General features: G+C 42.8%; 1 protein-coding gene and 1 long non-coding RNA gene across 4 annotated transcripts in view; one reads left to right on the forward strand and one right to left on the reverse strand.

Annotated features, from left to right (window-relative positions):
* GPCPD1 (glycerophosphocholine phosphodiesterase 1) overlaps positions 1-12,613 on the reverse strand; it is a 77,982-nt gene that overhangs the window by 30,440 nt on the left and 34,929 nt on the right. For all 3 annotated transcript variants that reach the window (XM_040429766.1, XM_040429767.1, XM_040429768.1), the window contains one exon: positions 3,240-3,363. In XM_040429766.1, coding sequence (XP_040285700.1) covers positions 3,240-3,363 — 124 coding nt within the window. The remainder of the gene's footprint in view (positions 1-3,239; positions 3,364-12,613) is intronic.
* Positions 9,124-11,223, forward strand: LOC120998890. Its single transcript, XR_005778500.1, has 3 exons — positions 9,124-9,352; positions 11,140-11,146; positions 11,211-11,223. It is a non-coding gene; the product is annotated as an uncharacterized LOC120998890 (long non-coding RNA).

Consider the following 12,613-nt stretch of genomic DNA (forward strand, 5'->3'; position numbering starts at 1 on the left):
AAAATGTATAGCCGTTGAGAGAGAGAAAAAAAAAAAAAAAAAGAAGGAGCTAGAGCTTAATGAATGCGATGCTCATGCTGAACACCATTTTCGTCAATGCAACTACTCCAGAAAACTGTCATAATTGCAATGAGAAAAACAAAACAAAAAAAAAAACAGCCCACTGATGGAGATTTATCAAAAAGTGGTATAATAAATGAAATTAAATTTAGTTGCCCATTGCAACCAGATGCCACCTTTCATTTTCCAAAGGAGCTCTGAAAAATGAAAGGTGGAATCTGATTGGTTGCTACAGGCAATTAAGTCTTAGCTTCAGTTATTTGGTCAGTGATTTCTATCACTTATAGGGCTTGTGCACACGACCGTATGCATTTTGCAGTCCGCAAAAAAATACGGATGACGTCCGTGTGCATTCCGTATTTTGCGGAACGGAACAGCTGGCCCCTAATAGAACAGTACTATTCGTGTCTGTAATGTGGACAATAATAGGACATGTTCTATTTTCTTTGCGGAACGGAAATACTGAAACGGAATGCACACGGAGTACCTTCCGTTTTTTTGCGGACACATTGAAATGAATAGTTCCGTATGCGGTCCGCAAAAAAAACCCGGAATGGACACGGAAAGAAAATAAGTTTGTGTGCATGAGCCCATATTGTGAGCCAAAACCAGGTACGAGTCAAAAACACAGAATACGCGCAGATCGTACCATTATACCTGATCTCTGTTTATGCACTCACTACTGGTTTTGTCTCACAATAACTGATGGAAATAACTGAAGTGTGAACTTGGCCTTAAACAGTTTTCCTTTCACCAGTTTTGATAAAACTACCCCATTGTGTTAAATGACAAAATCAGCTCAGCTACATCTGTATTGTGGCCAAAGTCTTACAACCTGCGATCTGATTATATGAACTCTCAAGTAATCAGTGCTGTGAAAAAGTATTTGTCTCCATCCCAAGTTCTTCTATTTTTGCATATTTCTGACACTTGAATGTTTAAGATCAAACTATTTTTAAAGGGGTTGCTTGAGCTAGTCAAAACTTAGCCTGAGGCCAGTAAATATTTCAGTGTGCAAAGGGTTACAAGGCTATTAACACTCTGGGAAAAATAAATAAAAAAAAGTCAGGTTTTTGTGTTGCTGAGTAAGGGTCCTCCCATTGATAGGCTGTGACAAGACCTTAAAGGGGTTGGCCACTTTCTGGTTAGTGTTGACCAACGAGTTTGTATGATTACTATATGGCACATACTAATATAACCTTCGTTAAAACTCTGCACCATTTTCTATATTTCATAAGATATGCCCCTTTGTGCTGTTCACATGGAGATCATGTGCATAAAATGGCTGCTGATATAGAGTCATGTGACCAGGAAAACCTCCCCATTCAAGTACTCTGCACCTGCCATCTGTACTTGCACTGTATGGACTATAGTGCAGGTGCAATGCATCTGAATACAGGAAACGGATTTGCCTGGTCACATGACCCTCCATCAGCAGCCATTTTATAGACAGGACCTCCCTGTGGACAGCACAAAAGACTTCGCAAACATGGCCTATGAAATAAAGAGAAAAAAAAAAAAAAGACACAGAATTGCTACAAAAGGCTATATTAGTAAGTGTTATATAGTTATCTGACCTACACATTTGTCAGTAGTAGCCAACCCCTTTAAAAAGGGCATCTGTCAGCAGATTTGTACCTATGAAACTGGCTGACCTGTTCAATGTGCGCTTGGCAGCTGAAGGCATCTGTGTTGGTCCCATGTTCATATGTGCTAAGATATTCGCAAATTAGAACCTAGGAGCAATGGGGGCGTTACCATTACACCTAGTGACTCTGCTCTCTCCACTTTGATTAACAAGGCCAGGCAGTGTAAACGTCATAACACCTGGCCCTGTCAAAGTGCAGAGGGCACAGCAGTTGCAGAGCGTTCAGAGCCTCTAGGTGTAACGGCAACGCCTTTATTGCTTCTAGAGGCTCATTTACATATATTAAACCATTTTTCTCTAGGAGCAACAGAGGCAACGTCATTACTCCTAAAGGCTCAGCTCTCTCTGCACTTTGATTGACAAGTGGGATTATGGTTTCACTGCCTGGTCCTGTCAAAGAGCTGAGGGTGCGGCAGTTGCTGAAAGAGCCAAGCCTCTAGGTGTAATGGCAATGCAATGACAACGCCCCCTTGCTCCTAGAGGCTCATTTGCATATATTAAAACATTATTTTTCTCAGCTATGCGGGCACGTATGTACATGGGACCAACACCGATGTCTCTTTAGCTGCCAAGCACACATGTAAGGCTACTTTCACGCTGGCGTTTTGGCTTTCAGTTTGTGAGATCCATTCAGGGCTCTCACAAGCGGTCCAAAACGGATCAGTTTTACCCTAATGCATTCTGAATGGAAAAGGATCTGCTCAGAATGCATCAGTTTGCCTCCGATCAGTCTCCATTTCGTCTGAAACTGAGCCAAACGGAAAGTTCTGACACACAATGTAAGTCAGTGGGGATGGATCCGGTTTCTATGACACAATAGAAAACGGATCCGTCCTCCATTGACTTTCAATGGTGTTCAAGACGGAGCCGTCTTGGCTATGGTAAAGAGAATACAAACGGATCCGTTCTGAATGGATGCAGACGCTTGTATTATCTGAATGGATCCATCTGTGCAGATCCATGATGGATCCGCACCAAATGCGAGTGTGAAAGTAGCCTAACAGGTCAGTGTCATAGGTACAAATTTGCCGACAGATGCCCTTTAAGTGGTCAGTTTATGCTTTAAAACCCTTCAGTGCAGCCAAATTACAACAATTCTGCAAAGGTGAGATACCAAAGACTCAATGCAAGCTATCTCACATGTTTCGTTGCAGTCGTTACTCCCAAGGGTGACAAAATCAGTTTTGAGGTTTAGGGGCAACTACGTGGGTGACATAGGTTTTGAATAAATGTTAATCTTCAATATATGGAAGGATCATGTAAAAACTGCATTTTGCCTTTACTCATTGTTTTTATCTTGAAATTAGTTGATCTGAAACATTTACCGTAAATGTGACAAATCAGAAAAAAAGAAGAAATGAGGCGCATATACTTTTTCACAGCACTGTAGCTCCTGTTAAATCAGAAGTTCTGTTAGAACCCAGGACCAGTTTGGTCTCACAACTTTCTGTACCAACAGCATTAAATAAGGAGGCAAGCAATCTTTGCTTTCGTAAAAACAAAAAAACGCAAGACCGATTTATCACCATACCTAAACCTAGACTTTTTAAATTTTTTCTTGGATATAGAAACAGGCTGTTTTTCAGAATAATGTAGACGTAATCTAAGCTCAGTCTGACATGTCAGCCATCCGGAATCCACAGTTTCAACGCCATCTGGCAAAGTAGATGAAAGTTAGCAGTTGCAACAAACAACCCAAATATAGAATTTACAGTAAGCATACAAAAGACATCAGTTGCATGGTCACCGATTATTATCCTTATTTGATATGGAATATGATGTGACTTTGCACAGGTTGAGGTTACTTTAGCTTGGCTTACCTTGAGCAGTGGTCAAATCCCTTCCTAAGAATGAAGTGACACTTTGTGGTTTCGCTGCATTTATGCTCAGCAAAACAGCTACAGTATATGTGGCCTCACCCTAATACAAAGTGCAAACACTGCCAAGCACGCTTTGTATAGAATGGCACGTATTTATAATGGGAAGGACTGAAGGACCATAAAGCCATTATACAGCCCCATGAACAGGAGTATTAGAAGCTGCACTGATGTGTCTGTGCCAGTGCCATAGTTGGATTCGCTAACTGGAAAGGAGCACGGATGGCAATTAGGTCATCAGTATCTAATCGGAGGGGGACAGACACCTAGGACCCCCGTCCATCAGCTGTTTGAGAAGGCACTGGGGCTCACAGGAGGGCCGCTGCCTTCTCGAACAGGTGATAGGAGGGGGTTCCGGGTGTCGGACCCCCACTGATCAGATGTTTACATAACAAGTGGTGCACGCGGATGAGGACCCAGGCTCTTGGGGTCCTGGTCAATAGGTGTCCACAGCACTCGTCAATTCAAAAAATCTTGGTTTATTTAGAAGGCAATAAACATAGCGACGTTTCGATGTGAACTCTTCATCAAGCCTGGTTTGTTGCCTTCTAAATAAACCACAAGATTTTTGGAACTGAAGAGTGCTGTGGATCCCTTCTATTGATCTATCTAGAGCAGGAATGGCCAACCTGTGACTCTCCAGCTGTTGTAAAACTACAACTCCCAGCATGGCTAGACTGCTTACAGCTTTCAGTCTACAGCAGGGCATGGTGGGAATTTAAGTTTTGCAACAGCTGGAGAGCTGCAGGTTGGCCAGCCCTGATCTAGAGCATAGGTCATCATAAAAAATACAAAATACAAAAAAAACAAAACAAAAAACCTCCCCTTTAATATTTTTGCCCAATCCTTTTGTTCTCCAGGGATATAAGCCATGGCCAGAAGTGTATGGCAGCAGCATTTTCCCCTGAGACAGCTTGTTTGGCTGAGTCAAACATGCATGTGTATGGGGAAGATAGATGTTGACCGAATGATTGCTCAGCCCACCGCTATTGAATGTGTATGGCCATCTTTAGGCTCCACTGGGCTGATATACACCAGTATGCCTTTTTCTAGCCGTATAGAATAAAAGCAGCTTGTTGCACTTGTCCGTACAGACGCATTATGTATAAAAAAAATAAAAAATACTGCACATTATACATTTTTTGTAACATGGAAATTGCCGATAGCTTGTTTTAAGAACCATCACCATACAAACTTCAGTTCATGGGGCTGTATAGTGGACGTATCTCACCTGGGACCTAAATACTGACGACAAATCCTCAGGATGGACCATCACGGGGAGACCAACTGTCAACACCCCCACCGAACAAATGCTGATTGGGGGGCTCGGGTGAGCGCTGTAACCTCTCTTGGGCTGTGATGTCATGTCCATTGGTCACATGGCCCTTGTGCAGCTTAGTCCCAGTCAAGGTAATGGGACTGCGCTGCAATTGCAAGCACAGGCACTAAACACTGTACAGAAACTGGAGGTCACAGCACTTATTCGAGCACATCAGCCCCTTAAAACAGATGGGCAGGAGTGCCGCGAGTCAGACCCACACACACAAATAAAATGCCTTCACGTGCTTATTTAACCAGGTAAGCCAAGCTAAAAGGTGACAACAAATGTCAAGAAAGGTTAGTGTGTATCTACAGTGGATATAAAAATCTACACACCCCTGTTAAAATGTCAGGTTTCTGTGATGAGACAGAAATAATTTCAGAATTTTTTTCCACCTTTAATGTGACCTATAAACTGTACCACTCAATTGAAAAACAAACTGAAATCTTTTAGGTGGAGGGAGGAAAATTTATAAAAATAAAATAATATGGTTGCATAAGTGTGCACACCCTAAAACTAATACTTTGTTGAAGCACCTTTTGCTTTTATTACAGCACTCAGTCTTTTTGGGTATGAGTCTATCATGGCACATTTTGACTTGGCAAGATTTGCCCACTCTTCTTTGCAAAAACACTCCAAATCTGTCAGATTGCGAGGGCATCTCCTGTGCACAGCCCTCTTCAGATCACCCCACAGATTTTCAATCGGATTCAGGTCTGGGCTCTGGCTGGGCCATTCCAAAACTTTAATCTTCTTCTGGTGAAGCCATTCCTTTGTTGATTTGGATGTATGCTTTGGGTCGTTGTCATGCTGAAAGATGAAGTTCCTCTTCATGTTCAGCTTTCTAGCAGAAGCCTGAAGGTCTTGTGCCAATATTGACTGGTATTAGGAACTGTTCATAATTCCCTCTAACTTAACTAAGGCCCCAGTTCCAGCTGAAGAAAAACAGCCCCTTGGCATGATGCTGCCACCACCATGCTTCACTGTGGGTATGGTGTTCTTTTGGTGATGTGCAGTGTTGTTTTTGCGCCAAACATTTATTTTGGAATTATGGCAAAAAGTTCAACCTTGGTTTCATCAGACCATAACACCTTTTCACACAAGCTTTTGGGAGACCTCAGATGTGTTTTTGCAAAATGTAGCCTGGCTGGGATGTTTTTCTTCTTAAGAAAAGGCCTTCGTCTTGTCATTCTACCCCATAGCCCAGACATATGAAGAATACGGGAGATTGTTGTCACATGTACCACACAGCCAGTACTTGAAAGATATTACTGAAGCTCCTGTAATGTTGCTGTAGGCCTCTTGGTAGCTTCCCAGACCAGTTTTCTTCTCGTCTTTTCATCAATTTTGGAGGGACGTCCAGTTCTTGGTAATGTCACTGTTGTGCCATATTTTCTCCACTTCACTGTGTTCCATGGTATATCTAATGCCTTGGAAATTATTTTGTCCCCTTCTCCTGACTGATACCTTTTAACAATGAGATCCCTCTAAAGCTTTGAAAGCTCTCTGTGGGCCATGGCTTTTTCTGTGGGATGTGACTAGTTGGTCTTTCCTGAAATTTTCTTAGAGCAGCTGAACTTTATTTGGGGTTAATCAGAGGCACTTTAAATGATGGCAGGTGTATGCTGACTGCTATTTAACATGATTTTGAATGTGATTGCTTAATTCTGAACACAGCTACATCCCTAGTTATAAGAGGGTGTGCACACTTATGCAACCACATTATTTTATTTTTTTTTTTTTTGTTTTCCTCCCTCCACCTAAAAGATTTCAGTTTGTTTTTCAATTGAGTGGTACAGTTTTTAGGTCACATTAAAAGGTTGAAAAAGTTCTGAAATGAATTATCTTTGTCTCATTTTTTTACAGCACAGAAACCTGACATTTTTAACAGGGGTGTGTAGACTTTTTATATCCACTGTACATGTGTCAGAAGTGCGCCACTTCAAATGTATTTGAAAGCAAATTGCATTGGTTTCCATAGATGAAATACATAAAAATAAATAAAAAAAACAAACACATGTTTCAACTTAAAAACCTTATTGCAGGACATTACTAGCACGTGTCAATCCATCCAGTTCATTTCCCAGTATAACAACAAATTTCAGTCGAAATTATGTAAAGCAACATAAATTTGGAAAGACTTGAAGAACTAAAACATTTGGTGCAATGAAAGAGACCAGCAGAAATAAATGAACTTGATGGCAAGACCATCTTAGATCAGGGTACGAGTGGATAAAAGTCACAGCCAACCAGTGCAATCCACTGCTACCCAGATCCATGGCCGAACCGCAGTAAGGCTGGAACCACACATGCAGCCTTAGGCCTCTTGCACACGACCGTATGCCCACCAAGACATGCAGTCCGTATGTCCAGGAGCGACATTGATCGTGCGCACGGGAGCACACAGCATCATAGATTACAATGATGCTGTGGACGTCAGGCCGCCTGCGGGCTATTGTCCCGCACTCATAAGATCATATGAGTGCAGGACAGTAGCCGCGCAGGAGGTAAGACGTGCACAGCATCACTTGCTCCCGTGTGCACGATCAATGTCGCTCCGGGGCATATGGCCCGCTCACGGACAGCATGTCTCGGAGGGCATATGGTCGTGTGCAAGAGGCCTTAGTGCAGTTTATTTAGTATCCAATCCTGGCTTTGGCTCAAAAACGTCATGAGTGGTTCCAGTCTAAATCCATGTCCAATCCAGTTTTCCTGCAGACCTATTCTTTTGGATGCAAGAAACCTGGACCAAGAAACAAAAAAAACAAAAACATGCTACATTTTTCTCTGCCCGGTCCGTGTGGAAAATCACCAATGTGAAATTAATGGGTCAGCGTTCTAAACCTGGACAGTACGGGAAAGCACCCTTATAATAAACAGACCCCTGAGGGTGTTCACAGGAGCATAGTGAGGGCAGTCATAGATATAGAAAGTTTAAGGGGTATTCTCATCACATAATGTTAAGATATAGAGCTAGGATATGCAATAAAGTTAAAAATGGTTAGAGTACAGGCTCTGAAACGTCATGGCAGAATCTGCTTCGAAATAAGGATGGGTGATGGTTCTGGCAGTCAAATCCCCACGATAATCAGGCGATTAAATATCCTTGAGCTATACCATCAGTTGTAATAATAAAAAACCCTGTTAAACGGGTATGTTCACCTTAACAGCCATTTTTCTATTTGTCTAAATAAAAAATAAAAAGCTATTTGCAAATGGTCTTCATTAAAAATCTCCTATTTCATGTCCACAGCTCCTATAAAGACTCATGAGTCTCCATGGTAACAGACTACAAATAAACCTTGGAATAGTTTGATCTTGCAATCATATTCCAGACAATCTGTTCACCACTTGATAACATACATTTGGTAGGTTAGCAAGAAGCAGAAGACCAACTGCAGGACCACACTGCATATTGTAACAGGTAGGAAATCCTTAATTACGATAGTTTGAAAAGTTGCTTCACTTAATTATTTTTAAACTCTCATTAACATATGTAAATGAGCATCCATTACATACATACACTCCTGATACAATTCAAAATACCAATAATGAATGATTTCCCATTGTCATCAAGAATTTCAAACAATCTATATAACAGGTAATTACTGAAGATTACAAATAATATTTACGCACTTCATTGCTGACTAATTCCCTTTGTCCCGGCTTGTGTTGGGCTTTTCTTAGGTATCCCCACTACACCGGTTGAGGCGTGGTTCCTCGGGCAGTAAATAAAGCCTGCCTTAATCTCAGGACTGAGTATAGAGTATGAGGTGAATCGCACCACACTCCCCAGACCTTTTCAAATTTTTTAGGTTTATTGCGATGTTTGTACACTGGTACCATATACAGTAACATCAGATTTGTTTGTGTTTTCCACATGGATAAGCTTGGTGTATTGGGGTTGTATCATCTCACCGAGACACATTTACGTGTCATAAAGAGTGATTCCCTTAAAGGAAACCCGTCAGCAACTTTATACTGACTGCACTGAGGGCAGCATAAAGTAGTGACAGAAATGCGGATTTCAGCGCTGTGTCACTCGTGATCCAATAGTAAGTAGTTGCCGAGAACCAGCATCATAATCATTACAGCCCAGGCCTTGAGAAGAGTCCTGGTTATTTATAATCTCCTGCTCTCCCCGGCCATCTGCTGATGATTGGCAGTTCTACCCTAGAGAGAAAGGGAGAAAACTAGGTATTAGACTGCCAGTCATCCGCAGGTGGGCAGGGAGAGCAGGAAGTCATGAATGACCAGGACTCTTCTCAGGTGGACGTGACTCTTTTCCAGGCCCAGTCTGCAATGATTGTGATGTTGGTTCTCGGCAACCACTTACTTATAACTTATAAATGGCAGACCGCTGAAGTCAACTCACCTGTCTGTACTTTATTCTGCCGTTAGTATGGGCAGCATAAAAGGTGATGACAGGTTCCCTTTAAGAATGTTGTACTATAATTAGGGTTGTCCCGATACCGATACTAGTATCGGTATCGGGACCGATTCCGAGTTTTCTCGGCGGTACTCAGCCGCCGATACCCCGCCCCGATACATAAATAGAATACTTTTTTTTTTTCCATCGGGAGAGAGGAGGGGCTGGAGTCCGTAACTAGCGGCGGGGCCCGGTGCAGTCACTGTACTCTTACACCGGGCCCCGCCGCTCACCAAAGTATTTATAAACGTGAATCCTTATCCTGTTATTAAGTTGAACTAACGCTGCGCTCTCCCATGTTCCCATGTTCCCCTGTATCCCCCTGTAAGCTTCAATAGCAGGCAGAGCAGACGGCAGCAGTAACGTCACTCACTGACGTAGAGCGCCTGCTCCGCCCACTTTATGAATGAAGCAGGCGGAGCAGACGCGCGACGTCAGTGAGTGACGTTACTGGTGCCGTCCGCTCTGCCTGTTATGGAAGCTTAAGTAAGTGCTGTGGGGATACAGGGGGATACAGGGGAACATGGGAGAGGGCAGCGTTAGTTCAACTTAATAACAGGATAAGGATTCACGTTTATAAATACTTCGGTGAGCGGCGGGGCCCGGTGTATTGGGGGACACTGTTATGAGGGGGATCTGTGGATGACATATAGCAGTGTCATCCACAGATCCTCCCCATAACAGTTCCATCCACAGATCCCCTATAACAGCACCATCCACAGATCCCCCACCAAATAACAATGCCATCCTCAGATCCCCCCACCCCATAACAATGCCATCCACAGATATCCCACCCCCTAGCAGTACCATCCACAGATCCCCATAACAGTGCCATCCACAGATCCCCCATAACAGTGCCATCCACAGATCCCCCATAACAGTGCCATCCACAGGTCCCCCATAACAGTGCCATCCACAGATCCCCCACGACAGTGCGTCATCCACAGATCCCCCAAAACGGTCACATGACATTTAAAAAAAGTATCGGTATTCGGTATCGGTGACTACTTGAAAAAAAGTATCGGTACTTGTACTCGGTCCTAAAAAAGTGGTATCGGGACAACCCTAACTATAATGATCCCAGCTATCTTCACCCAGAATTCCCAACAGGCAAACCTCAGGAGTAAAGGCCACTAGCATCGGCAGCAGATCAGATAAGAAAGTCGTCACCCCCTTCCAGAATCTATCAACTGGGCTGCATCTCCAGATCATGTGCCAAAAGTCCGCCTCCAGGTCCCCACACCATGGACATGCTGTGGATGATGCCCTTCATATTCTATATAATCTGGTCGTTGTAAGATATGTCCGATGTAGAATATATAATTTCAATTATTTTATTGATTGCTGGTGATACTTGTAAATGTAATTCTAATAAATCTGTAACTGATTCTTCTGTAAGTGTGGGTATCAATCTTTTCCATTTGTCTATTACATTAAGGGGATTGGCACGGACCTTTGAATGTACTAAATGTGAGTAAATTACTGACACAAGTCCTTGAGTTTTTACAACTCCTATGAGAGGAAACTTAGAGATCGTAAAGTTGCCGGTTGGGAGTGTACTCTGTATGGCTGATCTAAGTTGTAAGTATGAGAAGAAATGCGTGTGGGGTATATTGTATTCCTGAGTAAGTACTTTGAAGGACATCAGCACCCCTTGATCATATAAGTCTCCCAGAGTGCTGACACCCATCCACCCCCATGACCACCTGCACCTGCGGTAATGATTGGTTGGCCCATAGAGGAATGTCAGAGACAATCTTTGTAAATTGTGATATTGATTTTGCCTCCTTCCATGCCGTTTGAGCCAATTTGTGCAATGGAAGTAATGGTTTCTGGAACTTGGGGGGCATCTCCAGAACTGGACATAATGTGTAGCATCCCAGATGCCTCTTTAAAAAGTATTCCAAAGTGGGAAGCTTCTCATTCGCATACCAGGATTTAAGGAGTCTCAGTTGACCTGCTAAATAGTATACATAATTGTCCGGTAGCGCCATGCCTCCCTCTGTTTCAGGCCGCTTTAGGGTGTCTAGGCTAAGTTTGGCATGGGATCTGCCCCAAATACAAACCCTAGCTAAGGAGTCTATTTCTTTAAATACTGATTTGGGTACATGCACCTCCGAGTGTTGAAAGGCATAATGGGCCTTCGGAAGTATAATCATTTTGATGAGGTTAATGCGCCCTGCCACCAAAATAGGCAGAGAGTCTTTCAACTTTGAAACTTGTTCCTTATATGGTTTGTAAGAGGGGAGATATTAAGTGACATGGCCTGGGTGTGTCTTTTAGTAATATTTATTCCCAGATATTTAAAATGTGTACCACTTGTAGCCTTTCTACCTGGGAGGGACCCGTCCAATCTGCCCTACCCAGTGGCATGTATACCGATTTCTCCTAGTTTATTCTTAGGCCTTCAAACTCTCCAAAATCATCCATCGCGTTGCGGAGGGATGTGTCAGGCGAGGACAGATATAAAACCAGGGGCGTAAAAACCCAAAAGCAGAATATAAAATCAGTGATACAGTCCTAACCTCAGTATCTGAGGAAAGGGATTTAGGGGTCATTATTTTGGAAGACTTAAAAAGGTAGGCAGACAATGTCAGAGCAGCAGGAAATGCTAGCAGAATGCTTGGGTGTATAGGGAGAGGCATTACTAGTAGAAAGAGGGAGGTGCTCATGCCGCTCTACAGAGCACTAGTGAGACCTCATTTGGAGTATTGTGCGTAGTACTGGAGACCATATCTCCAGAAGGATATTGATACTTGAGAGAGTTCAGAGAAGAGCTACTAAACTGGATTGCAGGATAAAACTTACCAGGAAAGATTAAAGGACCTTAACATGTTTAGCTTGGAAGAAAGACGAGACAGAGGGGATATGATAGAAACTTTTAAACACATAAAGGGAATCAACAAGGTAAAAGAGGAGAGAATATTTAAAAGAAGAAAAACTGCTACAAGAGGACATAGTTTTAAATTAGAGGGGTAAAGGTTTAAAAGTAATATCAGGAAGTATTACTTTACGGAGAGAGTAGTGGATGCATGGAATAGCCTTCCTGCAGAAGTGGTAGCTGCAAATACAGTGAAGGAGTTTAAGCATGCATGGGATAGGCATAAGGCCATCTTTCATATAAGATAGGGCCAAGGGCTATTCATAGTATTCCATATATTGGGCAGCCTAGATGGGCCAAATGGTTCTTATCTGCTGACACATTCTATATATCGTCCGCGTATAATCCTATTCGGGCCTCCCTTTCTCCCAGACTCACCCCCGTTATGTTCGTGCTA

Source organism: Bufo bufo, chromosome 4, assembly GCF_905171765.1.
Source record: "Bufo bufo chromosome 4, aBufBuf1.1, whole genome shotgun sequence".
In the NCBI taxonomy this organism is placed as follows: Eukaryota; Metazoa; Chordata; class Amphibia; order Anura; family Bufonidae; genus Bufo; species Bufo bufo.